The sequence below is a fragment of the Carcharodon carcharias genome, chromosome 5 (genome assembly GCF_017639515.1).
Source record: "Carcharodon carcharias isolate sCarCar2 chromosome 5, sCarCar2.pri, whole genome shotgun sequence".
NCBI lineage: Eukaryota > Metazoa > Chordata > Chondrichthyes > Lamniformes > Lamnidae > Carcharodon > Carcharodon carcharias.
This window is the reverse complement of record NC_054471.1, coordinates 58,177,833-58,205,119: the sequence shown is the minus strand read 5'-3', so window position 1 is coordinate 58,205,119 and position 27,287 is coordinate 58,177,833. Positions and strand designations below refer to the sequence as shown.

Sequence of the window (27,287 nt, the reverse complement as noted above, 5' to 3'; positions counted from 1 at the left end):
AAAATACTAAATAATCAAGAGGCAAAAGCTGGGGAGGAAATACATACAATAACTATCACAAGAGAAAGAGTACTAGGGAAACTAATGGGGCTAAAGGCCAATAAGTCCCCTGGACCTGATAGGTTGCATCCTAGGATATTAAAGGAAGTAGCTTCAGAGATACTGGATGCACTGGTAATAATCTTGCAAGAATACTTAGATTCTGGAAAAGTCCCAGAGGATTGGAGAACAGCCAATGTAACACCCTTATTCAAAAAGGGAGGGAGACAAAAATCAGGTGACTGTAGGCCAGTTAGCTTAACATCCGTCACTGGGAAAATGTTGAAGTCTATTATAAAGGATGTAATAGCAGAGCATTTAGAAATACATAATCAAATCAAGCAGAGTCAGCACGGCTTCATGAAGGGGAAATCATGCCTAACCACTTTATTAGACTTCTTTGAGGACATAAAAAGCAGAATAGATAAAGGGAAACTGGTAGATGTAACGTATTTGGATTTCCAAAAGGCATTCGATAAGGTACCACACATAAGGGTACTTAATAAGGTAAGAACCCATGGTGTTGGGGGTAGTATATTAGCATGGATTGAGGATTGGCTAACTAATAGAAGACAGAGTTGGGATAAGGGGGCATTTTTGGGGTGGCAACCTGTAACTAGTGGAGTGTCACAGGGACCAATGCTGGGGCCTCAATTATTTACAATACATATTAATGACTTAGATGAGGGAAATGAATGTACTATCGTTAAGTTTGCGGATGACACCAAAATAATTAGGAAGGCAAGTGGTGAGGATGACACAACGAGTCTACAGAGGGATACAGACAGGTTAAATGAATGGGCAAATACTTGGGCAGATGGAATATAATGTGGGAAAATGTGAGGTTATACACTCTGGCAGGAAGAATAAAGGAGCTGAATGTTACTTAAATGGAGAAAGACTGCAGAAGGCTGCAGCAAAGAGGGATCTGAAAGTCCTTGTGCATGAATCCCAAAAAGTTTAATATATTATATATAAAATAATAGGGAAGGCAAATGGAACATTGGCCTTGATTTCAAAGGGAATGGAGTGTAAAAATAGGGAAGTCTTGCTAAAACAATACAAGGCACTAATTAGACCACACCTAAAATACTGCGAACAGTTTTGGTCCCCTTATTGAAGGAAAGATATACTGGGATTGGAGGCAGTCAAGAAATGGTTCACTAGGTTGATCCCGGGTGTGGAGGGATTTTCTTATGAGGAGAGGTTGAGTAGGTTGGGCCTGTACTCATTGGAGTTTATAAGAATAAGAGGTGACCTCATTGAAACTTATAAGATTCTTAGGGGGCTTGACAGAGTAGACGCTGGGAGGTTATTTCCCCTTGTGGGAGAGTCTAGGAGCAGAGAGCATAATCTCAGACTAAGGAGACCCATTTAAAACAGAGGCGAGGAGGAATTTCTTCTCTCAGAGGGTGTCAATCTGTGGAATTCTTTACCGCAGAGGGCTGTAAAAGCTGGGTCGTTAAGTATATTCAGGATAGATTTTTAATCAGTGGAGTCGAGGTTTATGGGGACATGGCAGGAAAGTGGAGTCGAGGATTATCAGATCAGCTATGATCTCATTCAATGGCACAGCAGACTCGATGGGCTGAATGGCCTACTTCTACGTCTTATGGTCTAAGGCTAAAATTCTTACTATTCCTGTTAAACTGTATTCAGGAATGATAGACAAAAAAGCAGGATATTTAAGGATGATGTTACAGTTCTAAATATAAAGAATTTGCTTGATGCAAGGACTGTTTGTGACTTTTATTTAAATAGAGCTCCAAACAGTTCGATAAAAGTAAAAAGACCTGCATGTATTTAACACCTTTCATGGTCACTAGATATTCTAAAGCAGTTTACAGCCAAACAAGTTCTTTTACATCCACCTGAGAGGATGTTTGGGATCTCAGCTTATCATCTCAACCCATTAATAGACATATAAAGGCCTCCTTCTGTTGCCGATGACATTTTCCCAATGTTGGATGGGCACTTTGCCACCAGGGGAGGTCGCCAAGTAAAACCTGGCAGCCTTCCTGTGAGTTCACTCATGGCACTTCCCCCAGAGGCAAGGGTTGTCCCCACTGGAGCACCTGCACTTGCAATCAACCCACGCCTGTTCCCGGCAGGGCCTGACTGATTAACCCCAGCGAGCACGGCCATTGTAGCCGGTTGTGACTGATAGCAGTCAGCTGCTAGTGCTGAAGAACTGACAGCCGTCTGATTCGCTGGTAGCGATCAGAGGGGGAACATCCTGCCTCAGAGGGGTGGAAGCCACAACTGCAGGCAATCGCTTCTTCATATGGGTGGGGAAGCAGTTTTAGTTCAAATTTGAGATTAACAATTCATTCAACAGCTTCAGTCGACACATTGTGAATGGTTGTGATGCCACCAGGAATGTACTTCTCAGGGTAGAAATGATGAAGTCCCAGGGTCCAACCATCCATAGAAAATCTGGACAGCTCTCACCTGCTTGAGGGCAGGCCCAGGAAAATATGGCCACTTGTCAGACCATCATCCACATACTGAACTTCTGCCACCGTTACAACTTGAGCTATTCCTCATGTTCCACTTGTGGAGCAAGTGTAGCCACATCATCCCTAGAGTTCAATGCTGAGAGCTGTAAAGTGATGCACTTTGGGAGGGCTAATGTGGAAATATAGTATACAATAAATGGCACGATTTTGAAAAGAGTAGATGAACGGAAAGACCTTGAAGTCCATATACATAAATTCTTAAAGATGACAGGTGTTTAAAAAGCATATGGGTTGCTTGAGTTTATAAATAGAGGAATAGAATGGAAAAATAAAGAGATAATGCTGGAATTTTATAAATTATTATTTAAGCATTAGGAGTACTGTGGTAATTTTGGACACATTATTTCAAGAAAGATGTAAAGGCCTTGGAAAGGGTGCAAAGGAGGTTTACCAGGATGTTACCAGGGATGAGGGGCTTCGGTTTTGAGGAAAGGTTGGAAAAGTTAAGGCTGGTCTCCTTCAAACAGAGAAGGTTAATAGCTGACTTAATAGAGGTTTTCAAGATAATCAGAGGTTTTGAACGATAGAGAAAAATTATTCCCTCTGGTAAGTGGGTAAATAACTGGAGGTCACAGATTAAAAATCAAGCAAAAGATCTAGTGGGGAGATGATAAATTTATCACATAATATGATAACTTATGATACAATTTATTGCTTATCCCTAATTGCTCCTGTTCAGAGGGCAGTTAAGAGTCAACCACATTGCTGTGGGTCTGGAGTCACATGTAGGCCAGGCCAGGTAAGGATGGCAGATTTCCTTCCTTAAAGGGCATTAGTGAAACCGGATGGGTTTTTACGACAATCGGCATGGTCGTCATTAGACTTTTAAATCCATCTGCTGTGGTCCCCAGAGCATTACCCTGGGTCTCTGGAATACTAGTCAGTGACAATACCACTATGCCACCGCCTTACTACTACCAATATAGCTATAGGGACTTGCAGGTAAGCAGCTAAGCACAGAAAACGACAGGGACTTGGTACAGGAATTGTGTCAGGGTGCGTGGAAATTTAAGTTAAACTTTTTAAACTGGTTTTCTTTATTTTCTACCATCATTTCTACTCTGAATATCAGGACCAGATACTTGAAGTTCCCTTATTTCTCTTTTACTTATTGTTCTCCCCTCATTCATGAGAACTAAATCCAACAATTCATTTGAAGCATTTTGTTTTTATTGCATTATCGCACATGAGCTCCTTACTGTACTGTTTTATGAACAGATTCCTCAATTGAAAGAAAACTGCATTGTGCATTCCAATCAATATGAGAAAAACTAAAATTACTTCTGAAAACTTGTCTAGCGTCTCGCATAAAACTCCAGCAACCACCCTTTGATTATTTGACAGCTTGTAGCATATTAAGGTCATAAGGACACAATAAATAGGTGAAGGATTTGTCGAAACAGCCCCTCGACCCTGCTGTACCATTCAATATTATGGTTGAACTTCTACATTAACTTCGAATTCCTGTCCTATCCTCATATCCCTTGATCACCTATTGATTTAAGTTTTAAATACACTCATCAACTGAGCATCCACCCTCAGTCCTCTTAGCTAAAGATTCCAAAGATTCACAATCTTCTGACTGAAAAAATGTCTCCTCCTATCTGTTTTAAATAGTCAACCCCTTAATCTGACACTATAATCCTTAGTTCTAGACTCTTTGGACAGGGAAAACAGCTTCTCAGCATTTATCCAATCAAGTCCTCGCAGAATCCTATATGTTTCAATGAGATTGCCTGTGCAACAACCTCTTGCTTGGCACCTTATTGAAGGCCTTCTGAAAATCTAAATCATCCACTGCTTCCTCTATCTACGTTGCTAGCCACACTTCAAAAATCTCCAACAGATTTGTTAAATGTTTTCCTTTTCATAAAACCATATTGATTCTGCTTAATCATAGTGATTTTCCAACTGCACTGTTCCTACATCCTTAATAATAGGTTCTAAACTTTAATAATTGGTTCTATTTCTATAATTAACATTTTCTCTTTTCTGTCTTTTATTTCTTTCCAAAGAGACATTTGTGTCATTTCTAGCATCTTTAACTCGTCCCTCGTTAACAAATGATGTCACCCAATCTCCTACCTATCTTCCCATGCAGAGCTTCCTAAAACACATTTCTTGCAAGTTAACTTCCAATCAACATTCAATTTTAAACAGGTTTCTCAAATCTATTTCATCCCTTTGTGCCAACACTTCTAGCTCACCATTTCACTCACTGCAGTCCTGTAGACACAATTCAGATTATCCTTCAATATCCATTTCCCCCTTTCCTAATTATTTTTAGCCTACAGCCTGTTCTGTTTTGCCTTTTCCTATGCCATATTAGATTAAGTGCATTCCTATTGCCTTTTTACCCTTTCTGCAAACATCTTAATATCCTTCTGGTTTACTCTTCCAAACAACTTCCCTCTATCCCAGCACTGGTCCTTAATCATTATTTTACGTTCATTATCAATTATGTTGTCATTCTGGCTTGTGAATAAAATATGGAGGTTGAATGAGTTGAGTAGAAATAAGAGGCAGAATTTTCTCCCTGTTGGGCGGGCTGGTCGAGATCAGGCGCGGGACCAATCGCTGCCCATGGTCGGCTCCGCGCCACCATTTTAAGTGGGCGGGCTTATTCGGCCCGGCCAATGTGATGCACGGCCGGTAGTGCTCAGTGCTACCTGTGCGGGCAGGGGGAAGAGGGAGAGTCGGTGCCTGCGTTCTTTCACGCATGCGCCCGAAAGAGCGCAGAAATCTCCCTGAAGCACGGAGCTGCCTCAGGGAGATTAAGTACATAGAGGTTTTTCAATAAAGAAACATAAGAATTATTTACACATGTCCCTTCATGAGACAATGTCACATGAGCTAGGACATGTTTATGAAATGTGAAAATTTTTAAAATTTATTTAATAAAACCTTCAGGAGACCTCACCCTACCCGTGGATGAGTTTTTCTGAAAAACGCGAAGGCTGCTTGGACTTTTCGCCTGCCCGCCAATGTTAAGATTGGACGGGTAGCCCTGTTAATTATCTGAATTGATATTTATTGGCCTTAACAGGCCTTTGACAGTTCGGTGGGCCCGACGTCACCATGCATTATTTTACATGTCGATGTGCCAGGCCCGCCCCTGCACACCGACGTGAAAATTCTGGCCAAAAAGTTGCAAATGCTGCACAACTGATTTCTGACCAAAGAATTTACACCCAAAAGGCAACAACGTTTTTGTTGTCCAAATGTTGATGGGCCTGCTGTGTATTTCCATTATTTTTGGGGTTCATTATTGCTGCTGTAAATGTTAATTTAGATAGTGCTTATTGCCCTTCTGCTTCCTTATTTGTTAAAAAGCACATTTACCTTGAAATATTGCTTTCAGCATTCTCCAATATTGTTCATTTGTCAATTTTGTTTTGTGCTTCCTTCATTCTTTCCAGTTTTTCAATCTTAATAATCATACCTATGATTTAAATATTGGTGGATTATTTCCAAATCCAGTCATCGATTTCCAGGTTCACACCATAGCAGATAGATTACTATTCCTCAATTAGCTTCTTGTTGAAGTTTTTCACATCAGCAAAGGAAGAGCAGTTTCTCTTATCATAAATTAGAGCAATCCCTGACAATACTAGAGGTCCCTCCTATACATTGTATACTTCAAAATACTTTTTGTGTCCCTGTTCTTCATGCTGTCTCTTTCACCCCGTCTGCCCTCATTTGCAAAGCTGTCTTGCTCTCCCTCCATACTCTACCTCACCATCTAAGTTATTAGACTGCTTATCTGACATCATGTACTGGATGAGCAAAAATCATTAATTAAATTAAATATTGGGAAGATTGAAGTCATTGCTTTTGGCCCCCGCTCCAAGCTACATTCCTCTCCCTGGCAACAGCCTGAGATTAAGTCAGTGTATTTGCAACCTTGCTGTCACATTTGATCCGAAAATGAGCTTCCGATACCATATTCCTACCATCACTAAGGCCATAACATCACCCAACTTCGCTCCTGTCTCAACTCATCTGCTGCTGAAGAGTTCATTCATGCCTTTATCTCCTCTTTAATTTTTCCAACACACTCCTTGCTGCCCTCCCACATTCTACCCGCATAAACTTGAGGTCATGTAAAACTTTGCTGCCCTTGTCTTAACTTACAGCAAGTGTTATTCCCCAATCTTCTTTATGCTTGTTGGCCTACACTGGCTCGCTGTCAAGTAACAAACTGATTTTAAAACTCTCATCCTTGTTTACAAATGCATCACCCCTCCCTATCACTGTAATCTGCTCTAGCCCCACAACCCTCTGTGATATCTGCACTCCTCTTATGCATCTCCAATCGTCATTGCTAAGTAATCAGTAGCCATGCTTGGAGAGTCAGTGTTAGGTTAACAATCTAAAATTACAGCTAATACAGTTTCTTGAAACTTTACTTGATTGCCTTTAGGAGTCTCAAGAAATTGCCCAGCATTTCCAAAATGCAGCAGTATTTTTATTAACCTCTTCAGGAATATTGCATGACTAGGAAGAATGAGGAAATAGTGTACATGGGCTTCATTATATAGGACAAGGCAGGCTTGATAGGCTAGATGGTCTTTTGCCATCCATTTTGTATGCTGCATTTTCAAACAAAATACCCAAGAAAAAGTTGGGTCATAAGAAGGATAGGATGAAATTAGCAGGAATTCATATAATGATAAAAGAGGCAAGTGGTTTTCTCCAGAAACTATCATTACATGATCTCTAAATTCTGCTCATTTCTCAGTGTATATCTTCCTTAAAATTAATGTCCTAAAAGCTCGTGGAACAAAATGATTCTGAAAATGCCAATTCCACAAATTAAATATAATTTCATTCACAATTAAAAACTTCAGGTTCATACTATCCAACTTCAGTCTATGTTGCCCTATATGCAATAAGTATGCTTTCTAGAAGTCATGTTAGACAAATTTTAAGGTATTCCAATTCATTTTAAACTGCACACGCTAGCTGCGACCCAGCTCATTTGTGTAAGCCCAGTAAGTGACCTGTACTGCTGCATTAGCTCTTTATCTTCTGAAAGGAAAGAATTATAGCATTGGAACACTTACAAAAAGGACAAAAATCACTGGGTCACACTACATCCAAATTAATGTGAACATATGCAATCCTTTTGAAGGAGTTTTATAATGTTGAATTTACTCCAAAACTTTAGAAGTATTTCTTCCTGGCTTGTCAGACATTAAGATTTTAGAGAGCTCTTATAAAAAAGTCATTTCAGCAAATTATTCTTAATGTGGCAACTGCTATTTGGTAAATAAATACCTGGCACACAGCTCCTCACCATACATCATCAGGTCCCCCAATCTCAAAGCTAGCAACATCAGCAAACTGTTAGGAGTGAAATTTAAGATCAAAAGGGGCCAATTTTAACATAGCCGAACTGAAAGTCGCAAAGTGCTTATGATCTCAAAATGCAGCCAGTAGTCTTATTACCCTGATTTTCTTTCTTGACTTTAAAATTCTCATCCCCATTTTCAAATCCCTCCATGTTTTTACCTCCCTCTATCTCTGTAATCTCCTCTTGTCACACAACCCTCAGATATCTGCACTCCCCTAATTCTGGCTTTTTGTGAATTCTCAATTATAATTACATACAAACATATGAATTAGGAGCAGGAATAGGCCACTTGGCCCCTCGAGTCTGCTCCACCATTCAATAAGATCATGGCTGATCTGTTTGTAACCTCAACTCCACATTCCTGTCTACCCCCAATAATCTTTCACCCACTTGCTAATCAAGGATCTATCTACCTCTGCCTTAAAAATGTTCAAAGACTCTGCTTCCACTGCCTTTTGAGGAAGAGAGTTCTAAAGGCTCACAACCCTCTGAGAGAAAAAAAATTCTCATCTCTGTTTTAAATGGGTGACCCTTATTTTTAAACAATGACCCCTAATTCTAAATTCTCCCACAAGAGGAAACATACTCTCCACATCCACCCTTAGAACTCTCAGGATCTGAAATGTTTCAATCAAGTTGCCTTTTACTATTCTAAACTCCAGCAGATACAAGTCTAGCTTGTCCAACCTTTTCTCATAAGTCAACTTGTCCATTCTTGGTATTAGTCTGGTAATCCTCTAACACCCACCATAATTGCCCCACCATTGGTGACCAAGCTTTAGTTGCTTCGGCCCCAAACTCTGGAATTCCCTCCTTGTACCTCTCTGACTAGCTACTTGTTTTCCTCCTTTAAGATGCTCCTTAAACCCTACCTCTTTGAACAAGTTTCTGGTCATCTGAACTAATCTCCCCTTATGTGGGCCGGTGTCATACTTTGTTTTATAATGCTACTGTGAAATGCTTTGGGGAGCTTAGTTAAATGAAAGGTGCTCTATATATGTTGTTTATTCGTTCACAGGATGTGGACATCTCTGGCAAATCCAGCAGTTATTGCCCATCCCTAATTGTCCTTAAGAACAAGGTGGTGAGTGACTTCCTTGAACCATTGCAGTCCACTTGGTGAAGGTACTCCCACAGTGCTGCTGGCAGCTTGGTACAACTGAGTGGCTTGTCAGGCTATTTCAGAGGACAAACAGGAATCATGTCGTTGTGGGTTAGGACTCAGATATAGGCTGGACCATAAAGATTTGCTTCCCAAAAAAGCATTAGTTGGGTATTTACAACAACCCAATAGTTATATGGTCACCATTACTGATACTAGGTTTTTACTGCAGTTTTATTAAGTGAATTTAAGTATCACTGAAGAAAGACTCGTCAAAGCTTTTCATTTTGCACTGATCAGGAGATACGCAAGAATACCACATGTAAAGAGAACAACAATTTATACTTCATGAGGAGAGAGTAATAATTGGTTGGCAATTTGGCTCTAATTGATAGAGGCATTGACACAGAGACAAGCTGCTGTGATGGAGTTTGAGCCTACGTCCCCAGGACATTAGCCAAGGCTCTGGAATGCTAGTCAAGTGACATTACCAGTGCACCACAATCTCCCCGTGACACAAGTGATATTTCAAAACAAAATGAGAGTCTCACTCCAAATAAGAGTTATTTAGCCTACCTATTCCGAACACAACAGTAGATGTGAAAAAAGTGGTAAATGACTAAGGGTGGCGATAAAACACTTTTTCAATAGCTTTATTGTTTGTCTTTTATAAGGTAGTCTGGTATGTATACGTTGGATTTTGCTGGATCCAAAATTAATTTATGTCACGTCACAGGGTTTTGTGATCACTAAACAAAATTGTATAAAGGATTGTACGGAAAACTAAAAGCTTCCAATGCTACCGATACCTAACAACAAATGTGCAGGAGCTGATTTTCTGATTTCATAACAGTTTCAGCTGTCACAGAAACCAGGGCAAATGTTTCATATTGTAAACAATTAGCTAAGCGTTAGAAGAATGGGTGACATACTGTAAAAAGAAGTCCATCATCCAATCTAAGGGAAGTCAAATTTTAATTTGAATGTTGAAAGTGCAGTGATGTAGCATTTAGTTGACCAAATAGAGATAACACAGTTGATTTTGAACTGCTGCTTGATCATTTCCTATCTGAAAACAGGTGATCTGCTAAGGAAAGCTCGGGTAGGGAGTGTCTGCCCCTTGAATGCTCCCAAGTCCAGTGGTGCAATCTTCAGCCAGGCCTTTAAAGGGGGGCAAAACACCCTTGCCCACCTGTTTTGGTTCAAATGCAACAAGACCTGGACAATATCCAGGCTTCGCCTGACAAGTGGCAAATAACATTCGCACCACAAGTGTCAGGCAATGACCATCTCCAACAAAAGAGAATCTGACCATTGCTCCTTGATGTTCAATGGCATTACCATCACTGAATGCCCCACTACGAACATCCTGGGTGTTACCATTGATCAGAAACTGAACTGGACTAGCCATATAAATGCTGTGGCTACAAAAGCAAGTCAGAGGCTAGGAATCCTGCGATGAGTAACTCACCTCCTGAACCCCACAAAGCCTGTATAGTATTTACAAGGCACAAGTCAGAACTGTGGTGGAATACTCCCCACTTGCCTGGATGAGTGCAGCTCCCACAACGCTCAATCTTGACACCATTCAAGACAAAGGAGCCCATTTGATTGGCACCATGTCCACAAACATTCATTACCTCCATCACCAATGCACAGTAGCAGCAGTGTGCCCTTCTACAAGATGAACTGCAGAAACTCACCAAGGCACCTTTAACAGCACCTTCCAAACACACAACCACTACCATCTAGAAAGATAAAGGCAGTCGATAGATGGGAACACCACCACCTTGAAGTTCCCCTCCAAGGCACTAACCATCCTGACTTGGAAATATATCAGCGTTCCTTCACTGTCGCTAGGGTCAAAATCCTGGAACTCCCTTCTTAACAGCACTGTGTGTGTACCTACCCCACATGGACTGCAGCGATTTAGGAAGGCAGCTCACCACCACCTTCTCAAGGGCAACTAGGGATGGGCAATAAATGCTGGCCATGCCAGTGAAACCCACATCCCGTGAATGAATAAAAAAGATAAGGCCAGAGATGGCAAAGATGGTAAAAAAGCAGTTAAACGCTCTGTATCTGAATGCACATAGTATTCAAAACAAAACACATGAATTGACAGCTCAAATAGAAATAAATATACATGATCTGATCACCATTACAGAGACACGGCTGCAAAATGACAAGAGATGGGACCTGAATTCTCCAGGGTACATGACATTTCGAAAGGGCAGAAAGCTGGGAAAAGGTGGAGGGCTAGCTATGTCAATTAAGGAGGACATGAGTACAGTAGAGAGAGATGGTCTTAGTTTTGAAGATCAAGATGTAGGCCTGAATTTTCAGCTTGGCGGGCGGGCTTAATTGGCAGGCCTCGGAGCAGTTGGGAAACAGACCGCCGACCGCGATCAGCCCCCGACTTCACGCTGGCTGGCCAAATAACGACCAGCCAGTTTGAAGCTATGATCAGCGCTGCCTGGGTTGGGGGCGGGAGGAGCACTGAAGTCAGCACGGGCACGGGGGAGCATGGAATGAAAGTTCCATGAAGGCAGAGTGCTGCCTCAGGGAATTAAGGAATTTAAATACTAAAAATAAAAATTTTAAAAACTGGGAAAAAATGCCCACGCATCAGAAACCATCTCCTCAACATTTACATGAAAATTCTGTCCAAACATTTTTTAAATTTAATGACGGAAACCTCATCCCGCCCTTGGATTAGGTTTCCTGAAAAATGCAAAGGCCACCTGGCCTGGTACATAACTGCTGAGATAGTAGATGCATTGGTTTTAATTTTCCAAAATTCCCGAGATTCTGGAAAGATCCCATCTGATTGGAAAATAGCGAATGTAACTGCTTTTCACATCAGGAGACAGACAGAAAACAAGAACCTATAGGCCAGTTAGCTCAACATCTGTAATAGGGAAAATACTGGAATCTATTATTAAGCAGGTTACAGCTGGGCACTTAGAAAACTGCAGTGCAATCAGGCAGAATCGACATGGTTTTGTGCAAGGGAAATCATGTTTGGCTAATTTATTCAAGTTCTTTGAGGAAGTAACAAGCAATATGGATGAAGGGGAACATGTGGATGTGGTGTACTTCGATTTCCAGAAGGCATTTGATAGGGTGCCACATCAAAGGTTATTACACAAAGTAAGAGCTCATGGTGTAGGGGTTAGCACAGACAGAAGATTGGTTAGCTAAGGGGAAATAGAGAGTAAGCATAAATGGGACATTTTCAAATTGGCAGGAAGTAAAAAGTGGAGTGCTACAGAAATCAGTGCTGCGGCCTCAACTATTTACTATCTATATTAATGACTTGGGTTATAGTGTTAAATTTGCTGATGACAGAAAGGTGGACAGGAGAGTAAGTTGTGAAGAGGGCAATAAGGAGTCTGCTAAGAGATACAGATAGGTTAAGTGAGAGGGCAAAAAAAATTGCCAGATGGAGTATAATGTGGGAAAATGTGAACTTGTCCGCTTTGGCAGGAAGAATAAACAAGCAGCATGTTGTTTAAATGGGGAGAGATTCCAGTTCTGTTGAAGGGTCATGAGGACTCGAAACGTCAACTCTTTTCTTCTCTGCCGATGCTGCCAGACCTGCTGAGTTTTTCCAGGTAATTCTGTTTTTGTTTTGAGAGATTGCAGAACCCTGAATGACAGAGGGATCTGGGTGTCGTGGTACATGAATTACAAAAAGTTAGTAGACAGGTACAGCAAGTGATCAGGAAGGCAATTTTTTCTTCATTTGTTCATGCGATGTGGGTGTCACTGGCTAGGCCAGCGTTTATTGGCCATCCCAAATTTCCCTTGAGAAGGTGGTGGTGTGCCGCCTCCTTGAACCAATGCAGTCCATGTGTTGTATGAACACCCACAGTCCTGTTAGGGAGTTCCATGATTTTGACCCAGCGATATTAAAGGACCAGCGATATAGCTGCAGGTGTTGGTGTTCCCATGCAGATGTTGCCCTTGCCCTTCTAGGTGGACGCAAGTTTGGAAGCAGCGTTGGTGAGTTGCTGCAGTGCATCCTGTAGATGGTACATACTGCTGCCACTGTGCATAGGTAGTGGAGGGAGTGAATACTGAAGGTGGGGGATGGGATGCCAGTCAAGTGGGCTGCTTTGTCCTGGATGGTGTCAAGCTTCATGAGTATTGTTGGAGCTGCATTCATCCAGGCAATTGGAGCTTTTTTAATCACACTCCTGACTTGTCCTTGTAGGTGGTAGGCAGGCTTTGTGGAGTCAAGAGGTGAGTTACTCTCTGCAGAATTTCCAGCCTCTGACCTGCCCTTGTAGCTACAGTATTAATAAGGTTGGTCCAGTTCAGTTTCTGGTCAATGGTAACCCCCAGGATGTTGATAATGGGGGATTCAGCAATGGTGATGCCACTGAATGTCAAGGGGAATGGAATAGCAAAGTAGGGATGCTTTGCTCCAGTTGTGTAGGGTACTGGTGACACTACATCTAGAGTACTGCGTACAGTTTTGGTCTCCTTATTTAAGGAAGAACATATTTGCATTAGGATCAGTTCAGAGAAGGTTCACTCGACTGATTCCTGGAATGAGGGGGTTATCCTATGAGGAAAAGTTCCAGTGGTTAGGCCTGTAGCAATTGGAGTTTAGAAGAATGGTAGGCGATCTTATCGAAAGATTATAGCATCCTGAGGTGACTTAACAGGGTGGATGCTTATCTTTGTGGGAAAGATTAGAAGCAGGGCACATTGAACCAGGGCACACAGTTTAAAACGGTGATGAGGAGAAGTTTTTTTCTGTCAGAGGGTCGTGAGGCTGCAGAACTCTGTTCCCCAGAGAGCGATGGAGGCAGGGTCATTGAATATTTTTAAAGCTGAGTTAGCTTCTTGATTGACAAGGCAGTCAAAGGGGGTCAGAAGGAAAGTGGAGTTGAGGCCACAATCACAAAGCAGGCTCAAAGAGCGAGTTGGCCTATTCCTGTCCCTAATTGCTATGTTTAACAGACTTTATATGCTATGTTATACTGGCTGCATTAAACTTCTAACTAGCAGTACGTATATCTCGAAATAATGTCACATGGAAACAGCAGCATATAAATCAACATTAACAAATTCCAACAAAATATAAACATAAATATAAAACACTAGTTTTAAAACACTAATATAGAGAATAGTAAGTTAATCGGTGAAGTTGGGGTGAGGGAGAAAGTAACAAAATCTAATTCAGGGTTACTATGCAAAAATTTGAATGCACGGAGTATCATAAATAGGATTGGGGAGTTACAGGCGCAGATTGCCATGTGGAAATATGACCTTGTGGCGATAACAGAGAACTGGCTCAAGGAAGGGCAAAACTGGCTAATGTCCTTTAGGGAAGGAAATCTGCCATCCTTACCTGGTCTGGCCTACATGTGACTCCAGACCCACAGCAATGTAGTTGACTCTTAACTGCCCTCTAAACAAGGGCAATTAGGGATGGGCAATAAGTGCTGGCCTAGCTAGCAACACCCACATCCCAGGAACGAATATAAAAAAAAAATATTCAAGGGTAGAAGGTGTTCAGAAAAGATAGGAAAGGGGGAGAGGCAGTGTTGGTTAAGGGGAGCATTGCAGTGCTGGAGAAAGAGGATATCCCAGTGAGTTCAAGGACAGAATCAATTTGGCTAGAGCTAAGGAACAAAAACAATTACATTGCTTGGTGTAGTCTATAGACCACCAACTAGCGAGAAGGACTTAGAAGAACTAATCTGCAGAGAAATTGCAGAGAGATGCAAGCATTATAGAGTATTATAATGGGTCACTGTCCCAGGCTAAAGGGGGGAGAGGGCAAAAGTTCCGAGATTGTGTTCAGGAAAATTTTCTACAGCATTGTGTCTAATCCAACAAGGAAAGGTGCACTGTTGGACCTGGTTCTTGGAAATGAAGTGGGCCATGAAGATCAAGTGTCAGTGGAGGAACTTTTAGGAGACATCATTGTATTGTACATTTTAGGATGATGATAGGCAATCCAGAGTAAGAATAATTAACTGGTTGAGAGCCGACTTCAATGGGCCAAAAACGGAGCTGGGCCAGATTGACTGGAATGAAAGATTGGTGGGAAAAACCGTAGCTGAACAATGGGCTACCTGCAAAAATGAATTGGTTCGGGCACAGTCAAGGTATATTCCATCAAAAGGGAAAGGTAGAGAAAATAAATCCAGAGCTCCTTGGATGAAAAAGGAGAAAGACAGTAAGATAAAGAAGAAAAAGTGTGCTTATGACAGGTGTCAGGTAGAAAATACAATTCCGAACCAAGAGGAAGACAGAAGGTTCAGAGGGGAGGTGAAAAAGCATATAGAAAAGCAAAGACGGATTATGAGGAAAGACTGACAGCCAACATAAAGGAGAAATTAGAACGTCTTCTGCAGGCATATAAATAGCTAAAAGCTGGAAAAAGGAGTAGGGATCTAAAAGGGAATTTACATATGGATGAAGGGGCCATGGCTGAGGTATTAAATGAATACTTTGTATCCATCTTTACCAAGGAGGTAGATACTGTCCAGGCCATGGGGACAGATGAGGAAACTCTGTCACTAGAAGGGTTCAAAATTGATAAGCAGGTGTTGTTGAATAGGCTGTTGATAGTTAAAGTTGACAAGGCACCGGGACCGATGAGATGCATCCAAGGATATTGAAGGAAGTGAGAGTAGAAATTGCAGGGACACTGGCCATAATTTTTCAGTCTTCCCTAGACTCAGGGAAGATGCTAGAAGACTAGAGAATTGCAAACATTACGTCCTTGTTCAAAAAAGGTTGGAAAGATAAGCCCAGCAATTACAGGCCAGTTAGTTCAACTTCAGTAGTGGGCAAGATTCTAGAGACAATTATTCGGGATAGAATTAGTAGTCACACGGAAAAACATTGGTTAATAAGGAAGAGCCAGCATGGATTACTAAAGGGGAAATCGTATTTAACTAACTTACTAGAGTTTTTTGAAGAGGTAACAGAGAGGGTTGATGAGGGTAATGCTATTGATGTGGTGCACATGGACTTTCAAAAGGCATTTGATACAGTGTCACACAACAGATTTGTGAGAAAAGTTATAGCTCATGGAATAAAAGGGACAGTAGCAATGTGGATACAAAATTGGCTGAAAAATAGAAAGCAGAGAGAATAGGCAATGGATATTTTTCAGACTGGAGGAAGATTTATAGTGGAATTCCCCAGGGGTCGGTATTGGGACCCTTGTTTTTCCTGATATATATATTAATGATCTAAATCTTGGCATGGAGTGGACAATTTCAAAGTTTGAGGATGATACGTAGCTTGGGAATGTTGTAAACCATGAGAAGGACAGTGTAGAACTTCAAAAGACATAGACAAGTTGGTGGAGTGGGCAGACAGGTGAAGTTCAATGTGGAGAAATGTGAGGTGATGCATTTTAGTAGGAAGAACACGGACAGACAATACAAAATAAGGGGTGAAATTTTGAAGGGGGTGCAGGAGCAGAGGGACCTGGGTGTATATTTGCATGGATCATTGAAGGTAGCAGGTCAGGTGGAGAGAGCAGTTAGTAAAGCATATAGTATCCTGGACAAGAGTAAAGAGCTTATGCTGAATTTTGGAGAGCCAGTGCAAACACGAATGACCTCCTTCTGTGCCATTAAAATTCTGTGATTCTGTGGTACATATTCCACAAATGACACTCATTAGTTGGAGTATTGTGTACAATTCTGGGCACCATGCTATAGGAAGGATGTGAACACATTAGAGAAAGTGCAGAAGAGGTTTACAAGAATGGTTCCAGGGATGAGAAACTTCAGTTACAAAGGCAGACTGGAGAGGTTGGGACCGTTCTCCTTGGAGAGACGGTGGCTAAGAGGAGATTTGATAGAGATGTTCAAAATCATGAGGGGGCTGGACAGAGTAGATAGGGAGAAGTTGTTCCTGTTCATAAAAGGATCAGGAATGAGAGGGCACAGGTTTAAAGTGATTTGCAAAAGAAGCAAATATGACGCGAGAAAAAATGCTTTCCACACAAGCCTGGAATGCACTGCCTGGAAGTGTGATGGAGGCAGGTTCAATCGAGGCATTCAAGAGGGCGTTCGATGATTATTTGAAGAGAAACAACGTGCAGGGGTACAGGGAAAAGGCACAGTAATGGCACTGGATCCTAATGCTCATTTGGAGAGCCAGTGCAGACACAAATAACCTCCTTCTGTGCCATTAAAATTCTGTGATTCTGTGGTACATATTCCATAAATGACATATTTACATCCAAACTTTCAGGCAAACAATGCAAGGGACACAATTTCAAACACATAAAAGGTTCCTACACAGAAACACCTGTATGTCCAAAGAAAAAGACCTTTCCTTTTCCTCATCATTTTAAAAGGTATTTAAGCAAGAATTGTGTTATTGCTTTCAAGGAAAGTACAGCTCATTTGTTAAATGTTGTACAGTAATAATTCTTTAATCAGATTTGTTTACCTGCCGTAGTGTTCGTGCCACCAAGCTTTCAAGAACTGGTCCTCTATCTTCATGTAATAAGTGAACTTCATCTAAAATTAATAGTCTGACAATCTGAGACAATGCAACATCACCAACACTTTTGCGTGTTACCACATCCCATTTCTCTGGTGTTGTCACAAGCATCTGAAAAACAGAAAAAAAAAATTCAACATTACATAGTATATGAATCAGGAATCAATGAAAAAAATGAAAGTCCCCTTAAATATTTTGAGTACTGGTACAGTTTCTCAATTAGGCTTATTAAAACAGTCCAAAATATATTTCTAGAAAGTGAAGACCAAATTGCATTTCTATGACTAATAAATTTATCTAAAGCTAATGTTTTTAGCATTTACATACTATAACTAATACTGTAAATATCCTGCACTAAGGCAAGATTTTAAGTAGGAAATATTGAAGTAGGCTTCAGTTGTTGTAATAACCTGTACATATATTGAAAGTGTATGCAGCAGACACTATGTAGAATTTAACGCGGGTTTGTATTTCAGTTAACAGCGGTGCACTATTTATGTAGGAGATATATGAATCTTACACTGTTCTTCCTGAAATGCTGACCATCACAAGTGACAATTGCTTTGGAGTATGTGACTTATGACAATAAACTTATTGTTTTATATGCAATATGTGTTGTGCACTAGTACCTGGTGTGAGTGAACAATCATTTTTTCTGTGTATTCCCAGTGTAACTCTTTCGAGTACAAACACGTTTCCATCTGTTCCTATTCAGATGAAGTTACATTGTTTAATAGTTTGCCATTGTGAGATTTGAACTCTTGATCTTGGGGTTACAAGCCCAGTACCATAACCACTTGGCTATTTAGGCCAAACTTGTATTCCCAGTGTAAACAAGCCAACAAACCTGCAAGGTGACTGGCTACCTGATTGACAAATGGAAAAAAGTTATAGCGAGGAGACTGGTTGCAGTGTACCGTGTTTTTGGCTCACCTACAGAAAATTAGGACACTATCCTTATGTGCCAAAAATGGAAAATTGAAAATTTAAAGGTTACAAATAATGAACACTCATTGAACAGTTTTCTGAATTCCACATTTGAAAAGCAAAATCAACATCCAACCAGTTAGCTTTCTTTACTCCCAGAAACACACTGGGTCAAATGAGAAATATCTACTCTTACTGTCCCTGGCCCCAGCTATAAACAGAAATTAGAAATAAAATGACCACAGGGCCATTGAGAATGTTTTCTACACCAACACCTCCATGAGTCGACACCACCCACCCATCCCCACTACCACTAGCCCACCCTCCCAAACTCCACCATAAAACAAAGTCCTGGAGACAAAGAAACAATGAATTCCTATCATTTCACAGAAAGACTACACTCTGAATGTTAAATACAACTTCCATCATGACGACCATGGACAGCAAAAAGCAAGACTGCGATCTGTTTCCATGGCAATAGTATCTAGTCAGCCGGAAAATCTGCTAATACAGGTTTAATAAATCTGTATGATCACTCTATGCCACTTGTATCCGTGTGGGATCATAATGAAGAGTGTACTGGTTTCCACTGAAAGGAATAAGTCGTGCAGTTTCTTTTACATCACCCTACAGGAGATTGAATGCACATTCCCATCAAAAGCTTAATACCTCTCTTTCATTAGACTAGTGTTTACAAAAATTAGTTTTAAATTCTGACAATAGATAATGAACCCCAAAATAAAAGTATCATTTTAACAGCTTCCTGAAGATTATGTTTAAATAACTATTTCCTAAATGCGCTTGGAAAGAAAGACAATGCCAGAAACACATTTTTTGTATTTGCATAACTGTATTTAGATCAGCTTATGTTGTGTAATCATCAGCCACTTTTCTATGTCTGTCCAGGTTAACGCCTGCAGAAAATTAAGTGCACAGACAACCATTTTCCTGACTGTGAATGCCCTCCTCCACAAAGCCTGCCATTACCAGAGGCCATCCAAACAGGAATCGCCCCTCTCCCTGTTTGATAGGGCTCAGATTGCAAACTGAGTTGAACCTGAATACATCCCTGTGCCATGTCCCTTAGCATTAGTAAGGCAGCTATCAGCATAGCCTCATGTAAAAGTTGGTAATTTTTATTACTATTAAACAAAGCATCTTGAACACCAAAAACCAAATGATGCTTCCAGGACAGCTAGATTAATTAGCTTAATAGAGCTATTGAACACATACACAAATTCCTATAACATTCTTTCCAATGCACCTTGTGTAATATGTTTTTCTGTCACGCTTAAACATACCTACTTATTACACTAGCCTTTGATTAGCTGCAAAGAGGAGTTAAAAGAGGGGCCTAAAGTTTGGGCCTGTTGCCAAAGGGTCCATCCTCTATCTCTGTCCACTCTCATTTGCTGCTTCTTTCAATAGAAAACTAGCATTACAAATTTCTAGAGGAGAAAGAGCTCCAGGAAATGAATAGAGGTCCACAGCCTTCTTTCTTCATCCCATTTTTACAAACACTACCAACTTCTCCATTTTCCTGGACGCAAGTTCACTTGCCCCAAATCATCCCAGATCCTCAATCCAAACCACAACGCCAACACCTGTCAAAACCCATGATCCCTGGCCACTGGTCCCAAGCTATTTAATTACATGCTAGTAAGGCGTGCTTTCAAATGCTCCCAGGTTTGCTGCTCCAAAACATTATTACCCCCTTTTCATTGTTCACAGGCTCATCACACAACACTCCTACCGTTCTCAGGCCCTACATCGCTCCACTTCCCAATCTCCAAACAGTTACCCCAAGATCTAGTTTCAACATCATCACACCCCAACACTACGTAGTGAAAGAACTGTGGATGCATTTGTCATAATTTCCCAAAGTTCTTTAGATTTAGAGATTGTGCCTTTGGATTTCAAAATTACAAATGTTATTCCAATTAAAGTAGGAGGGAGGGAAAATCCAAGTGCAGTAATTGCATTCTTTTCAGATTAACATCAATTGTAAGGAAGTTACTGGACTCCATCATTATAGACAGATTGGGAGCACAGAGTGGAGGTGACAAGGACCAAGTGCAACAAGGAATAGGTGCTTACTGGGAATTTGGTGCAGAGAGGTAAGGAGGTGCTGCTTTTTATACATTCTTTTCTGCCTCCAGCAACTGCTGAGTATTTAAACGGGGACCGTAGTTGAAACCAGTACTAGGGAGGTGTAAGTATTGCATTACATTTACAGCTTATGTAGATAAACTGCTTAATATAACTACAGAAAACATTTGAGTGATATTTCTATACTTGAAACCTAATTAGCTAAATAAAACATGTTAAAGATGGCAGGGCAGGAGATATGTTGCAGCTGTAGCATGTGGGATCTGGTGGATGCTAGTGTGATCCATAGCAACCACATCTGCAATAAGTGTCAGGATTTCGAGGAACTTTGGCTCAGAGTTGATGATCTGGAGTCTGAGCTTCAGACACTGCAATGCATCAGGGAGGGGGAAAGTTACCTGGACACTTTGTTCCAGGAGGCAGTCACACCCCTTAGGCTAGGTACTTCTGATTTGGTCTGTGGTCAGGGACAGGAGGGTATGACTGAATGAGCAGATATGGGGATCCAGAAGGTAACAATGGAAGAGCCTCAGCTCCGACATAGTTGTCCAACAGGTTCGAGAATCTTGCAACTTGTGTGGACAAGAGCAGGGACTGCAGGGTGGATGAGCAAGTTGAACAAGGATTGTAAGTGTAAGGAGCCATTGAAGTTGGGGTATAAAAAGGAATGTAATTACAGTACTGACAGTATACTTAGGGGGATAGATACTGGTCTCTGCAGCCAAGAGCATGAGTTCTGACAGCTGTGTTGCCTGCCCGGTACCAGGGTTAAGGACATCTCCTCAGAGCTGGAAAAGAACATGGAGTGGGAGAAGGCTCAAGGTGTCATAGTGCACATGGGTTGCAACAAAATAGGCAGGACTACGAAAGAGATTCTCCTGAGGGAGTATGAGCAGCTGGGGGCTGTCAGCTGCAGCCTCTGGGAGTTTCCTTGTCCCTGGCATGAGGGTTTCTTGACTTTGGAATCTCCAGGTGTTCAATTGGAACGTGGTGCTGGCAGCTGTGCAAAACGTTACATTCAGGCAAAGCTGCATCTTAATCTGGAGTGTCAGGTTAAAAATAGATTGCTAAAAAACAGAACCACATAGGTAATAATCTCTGGATTACTACCTTAGCCATGAGCAAATTGACATAGGGTAAATAAGATCAGAGAGTTCAATGCATGACTCAAAGATTAGCGCAGGAGAAATGGGTTTTGATTAGACCATAAGACCATAAGACATAGGAGCAGAAATTAGGCCATTCGGCCCATCGAATCTGCTCCGCCATTCAATCATGGCTGATAAGTTTCTCAACCCCATTCTCCCGCCTTCTCCCCGTAACCTTTGATCCCCTTACCAATCAAGAACCTATCTATCTCGGTCTCAAATACACTCAATGACCTGGCCTCCACAACCTTCTGTGGCAATGAATTCCATAGATTCACCACTCTCTGGCTAAAGAAGTTTCTCCTCATCTCTGTTCTAAAAGGTCTTCCCTTTACTCTGAGGCTGTGCCCTCGGGTCCTAGTCTCTCCTACTAATGGAAACATCTTCCCTACGTCCACTCTATCCAGGCCTTTTAGTATTCTATAAGTTTTAATCAGATCCCCTCTCATCCTTCTAAACTCCATCGAGTATAAACCCAGAGTCCTCAAAAGTTCCTCATACGTTAAGACTTTCATTCCTGGGATCGGTCTCGTGAACCTCCTCTGGACCCTCTCCAGGGCCAGAACATCCTTCCTGAGATACGAGGCCTAAAATTGCTCACAATATTCTAAATGTGGTCTGACCAGAGCCTTATAAAGCCTCAGCAGCACATCCCTGCTTTCATATTCTAGTCCTCTCGAAATAAATGCCAACATTGCATTTGCCTTCCTAACTACCGACTCAACCTACAAGTTAACCTTAAGGGAATCCTGGACTAGGACTCCCAAGTTCCTTTGCACTCCAGATTTCTGAATTCTCTCCCCATTTAGAAAATAGTCTATGCCTCTATTCTTCCTACCAAAGTGCATGACCTCACACTTCCCCATGTTGTATTCCATCTGCCACTTCTTTGACATTCTCCTAACCTGTGCAAATCCTTCTGCAGCCTACCCACATCCTCAATACTACCTGTCCCTCCACGTATCTTTGTATCATCTGCAAACTTAGCCAGGATGCCCTCAATTCCTTCATCTAGATCATTAATGTATAAAGTGAAAAGTTGTGGTCCCAACACTGACCCCTGCGGAACTCCACTAGTCACCGGCCGCCATCCTGAGAAGGACCCCCTTATCCTCACTCTCTGCCTCCTGCCAGACAGCCAATCTTCTATCTATGCTAGTACCTCGCCTCTAACACCATGAGTTCTTATCTTTCTGAACAGCCTCCTGTGCGGCACCTTGTCAAAGGCCTTCTGGAAGTCCAAGTAGATAACATCCATTGGCTCTCCTTTGTCTAACCTACTCGTTACCTCCTCAAAAAATTCTAATAGATTTGTCAGGCATGACCTCCCCTTGATGAAACCATGCTGACTTTGCCCTATTTTACCATGCACTTCCAAGTATCCTGAAATCTCATCCTTAATAATGGACTCTAGAATCTTACCAACGACCAAAGTCAGGCTAATCGGCCTGTAATTTCCCATCTTTTGCCTCACTCCCTTAAACAGGGGGGGGGTTACATTAGCGATTTTCCAGTCCTCTGGGACCCTCCCTGATCCAGCGATTCCTGAAAGATCACCACTAATGCCTCCACTATCTCTTCAGCTATCTCCTTCAGAACTCTGGGGTGTAATCCATCTGCTCCAGGTGATTTATCCACCTTCAGACCTTTCAGTTTTCCTAGCACCTTCTCCTTGGTAATGTCCACCATACTCACCTCTGCACCCCCCTGACTCTCTTGAACTTTGGGGATGTTACTTGTGTCTCCACCGTGAAAACTGACGCAAAGTACCTATTCAGTTTCTCCGCCATTTCTTTGTTCCCCACTACTACTTCTCCAGCGTCATTTTCCAGCGGCCCAATGTCCACTTTTGCCTCTCTCTTACCCTTTTTATATCTAAAAAAAACTCTTGCAATCTTCTTTTATATTACTGGCTAGTTTACCCTCATATTTAATCTTCTCCATCCTTATTTCTTTTTTAGTTGTCCTCTGTTGGTTTTTGTAGGCTTCCCAATCCCCTGGTTTCCCACTGCTCTTCGCCGCATTGTATGCTTTCTCTTTAGCTTTTATGCTGTCCCTGACTTCTCCTGTCAGCCATGGTTGCCTTGTCCTCCCTTTAGTATGCTTCTTCTTCCTAGGGAAGAATTTTTGCTGTGTCTCCCAAATTACCACCAGAAACTCCTGCTATTGCTGTTCCACTGTCTTTCCTACTAGGCTCATCTCTCAGTCAATTCTGGCCAGTTCCCCCCTCATGCCTCTGTAGTTGCCTTTATTCAACTGTAATACCGTTACACCTGATTCCAGCTTTTTCCTCTCAAATTGCAGGGTAAATTCTATCATATTATGGTCACTTCCTCCTAAGGGTTCCTTCACCTTAAGCTCCCTTATCAAATCTGCCTCATTTCACATCACTAAATCTAGAATTGCCTGTTCCCTAGTGTTCTCCACCACAAGCTGCTCCAAAAAGCCATCTCGTAGACATTCCACAAATTCCTTTTCTTGGGATCCACCACCAACCTGATTTTCCCAGTCTACTTGCAGATTGAAATCCCCCATGATCACTGTAACCATGTCTTTCTTACACGCCTTTTCTATCTCCTGGTGTATCTTGTGCCCCACATCCTGACTACTGTTTGGAGGCCTGTACATAACTCCCATTATGTTTTTTTTTCCTTTGTGGTTCCTCAACTCTACCCACACAGATTCTACATCATCTGACCCTACATCATTTCTTGCTATCGATTTAATTTCATTTCTTACTAACAAAGCAACCCCACTCCCTCTGCCAACCTGCCTATCTTTTCGATAGGATGTATACCCTTGGATATTTAGCTCCCAGTCCTGATCCCCTTGCAGCCATCTCTCCGTGATGCCCACCACATCATACCTGCCAATTTCAATCTGCGCCACAAGCTCATTTACCTTATTTCGTATACTGCATGCATTCAGATACAACACCTTCAGTCCTGTATTTCCCATCCCCTTTCTCATTGTCATCCCTTTATCTGATGTGCTTGAAGTTAGATTCCTAGCCCTTGCCAAACACTCTGTCCTATTTTGTGTTCTGGGGACTTTAATAGTCTCTCCTGGGCTCTCCTTTCTTTTCAGTTTTTTCATAATTTTTTGGGCAGTGGTGCCAATACTGGGTAAAGAGAGAGCTATATCGTTGGGACGATCTTCATCTGAACCATGTTGAGACCAGTGTCCTGGTGTGTAATGTGACTAGAGCTGCCATGAGGGCTTTAAACTAATGTGGTGGTTGGGGGGAGGGGCGTTGGGGGCAGAGGTTGTTCACATGAGGGGAGATGTGGAAAGTTAAAGAGAAAGGACAAGGCTATATTTCAGGGTAGCAATACAGGTAATGGTAACCAGAGTGTGACAGGAAGGGACAGAGCATCCAAACATGAGAATGAGCCAGCAAGTATGGTCAGAGTAGGGAAAAATGACTTTAAATTAACAGAGAGAGAGGAGGGTTCGAGAGAAAGAAGATTTAGAAATCCAAAGGTAAAAGGTGAGGCAATATAAAAGTAAATTGATGTGAGTTAAGACAAGCTGAGCGGGACACAAAGGGGCAGCGGGTTTAACAGTAATAGTGCATCACACAGTAAGGTCTAAACAGGGAATAATCATAAAAAATAAAATTGAGGTCACTCAATGTGCAGAGCATTTGTAATAAAACAGATAAACCATTGACACCAATAGATATAAATGATTTAAATCTAATCACCATTACAAAGACATGGTTACAAGATGACCGAGGTTAGAAAATAAGCATTCCATGATACACAACGTTTCAAAAAGACAGGGGAAATGGAAAAGGAGGACAAACTGTTTGCCCTTGTCCAAATTTTGAAGGCATCTGTTTCAGATCTCCCACTCAAGAGAGCTGAAGTCATATAATCATGAAGCAATAGAAGGATTGTGATGAAGTTTCTTGGGCATCCAAATCTTTGGAGCACAATGCAGATAACCTTGTGATTTACTGAGTCAAATGCTTTGGTCACGTCAATGAATGCAATGAAGAGTTCCTGGTGTTGTCCTCGACATTCTTCTTGGATTTGTCTCCCATCAAAGACCATGTTGGAGGTTCCTCTGGAAGATCTGTGTCTCTGGGAGGATTGCCACAGCCACAGAAAGTAGGCGATTCAGGAGAATGTGTGTCAGGATTTTCCCTGCTATGGACAAAGAGGGAAATACTTTGATAGTTTCCACAGCGTGATCTATATCCCTTCTTAAAGATAGTTACAATTGCTGAAAGAAAGAGACCTGCTGTCGATATGTTCTGATGAGTGCCCAAGACGAAAGGCTTCAACAGAATGACTTTTTTCAGCAATACTCAAGGTCTGTACTACCAAATGACTATAGTTACAATTGTTGCATTCCTGAAGTCAGGGTAGGGAGGAGTTCTTTTTCCTCCCAGATCCATAGGGTGAGTGCACAGAGTCTTGATATGAACAAAAGCCCACCAGCTGTGAAGACCTCAGCTGCAGTGCCATTGGGGTCACAGACTTTGTTGTTTTTCATCCGAGGGTTGCTTATCCTTTCTCTCCCATCGATGGTGGTTCACCCATGGATTCTACCACAGTGTGCTAGACAATAGCCAGGAGAGTATTAGCTGTCACTGTGGATTCATAGTTGACGAGTTGTTGAAAATGTTCTTTCCGGCATTGATGGATGGCATTGTCATCCTTAAAGAGAAAAACCATCCTGTGAGCAAAGGGGATTTTGTCCATTTGAACTTGGTCTATAAGTGGACTTGGTGGCATCAAAAAAGCTTCACGTGACATGATGGTCAACATATTGTTAGGTCTCTTGGGCTTTCTATTCCCACCACATTTCCTTTATCTTCCAGATTTGTCTTTCAGCATCATCTTGAGCAACTGGAATGCTGCCTTCTTGACTTGGGTTGTTCTGCCAGATAAAGGCTGCAACCTTTTGTTCTAGATCATCATATATATCAGCATTGTTTTCGCCAAACCAGTCCTGGTGACATTGATGCTCAAATCCAATAGTCTGAGCACAGGAGTCGATAACATTTATTTGATCTCACTGTTCTGGAACTGAGTTGGATGTGTGACGAGTTTCCAGATTGGTCGAGAGCTGCACTTGGAGTTCCTCTCTTTGGGCGGTATAATTTAGGGCGGAGACATCGATTTCTTCTCTCTTAGACATTTAAGGAGATATTTATTAACTCTCAGCAAAGATTTATTCCAGTGAGAAAGCCTCTTTGGCTTTGGCTGAATGAGAAAGTTAAGGATAATATCAAATTGAAAGAAACATTGTACAAATCTGCAAAGCTTAGTGGCAGGTCAGAAGATTGGTCAGATTTTAAGAACCAGCAAAGAATGACCGAAAAAAAGAGGGAGAAAGTAGAGAAAGTTTCTACAAGTATTTAAATAGGAAAAAAGTAACTAAAGATGGTGTTGGTCCTCTAGAGAGTGAATCTGGTTAATTGATAATGGTAAAGAAGGAAATGGTGGAAGCAATGAACAGGTATTTTGTGTCTGTCTTTACTGCAGAAAACTTGGAAAACTTCTCAAAGGTACTTGAAAATCAAGAGATGAACTGGAGGGAGGAACTTAAAACAGGCACTAGGGAAAAAGTACTGGTAAAAC

At 41.5% G+C, this 27,287-nt stretch overlaps 1 protein-coding gene across 2 annotated transcripts in view; it reads right to left on the bottom strand.

The window, feature by feature from the left end:
* The window catches only part of ascc3 (activating signal cointegrator 1 complex subunit 3), a 619,273-nt gene that overhangs the window by 446,599 nt on the left and 145,387 nt on the right, over positions 1-27,287 (bottom strand). For both annotated transcript variants that reach the window (XM_041188004.1, XM_041188005.1), the window contains exon 11: positions 17,456-17,620. In XM_041188004.1, coding sequence (XP_041043938.1) covers positions 17,456-17,620 — 165 coding nt within the window. The remainder of the gene's footprint in view (positions 1-17,455; positions 17,621-27,287) is intronic.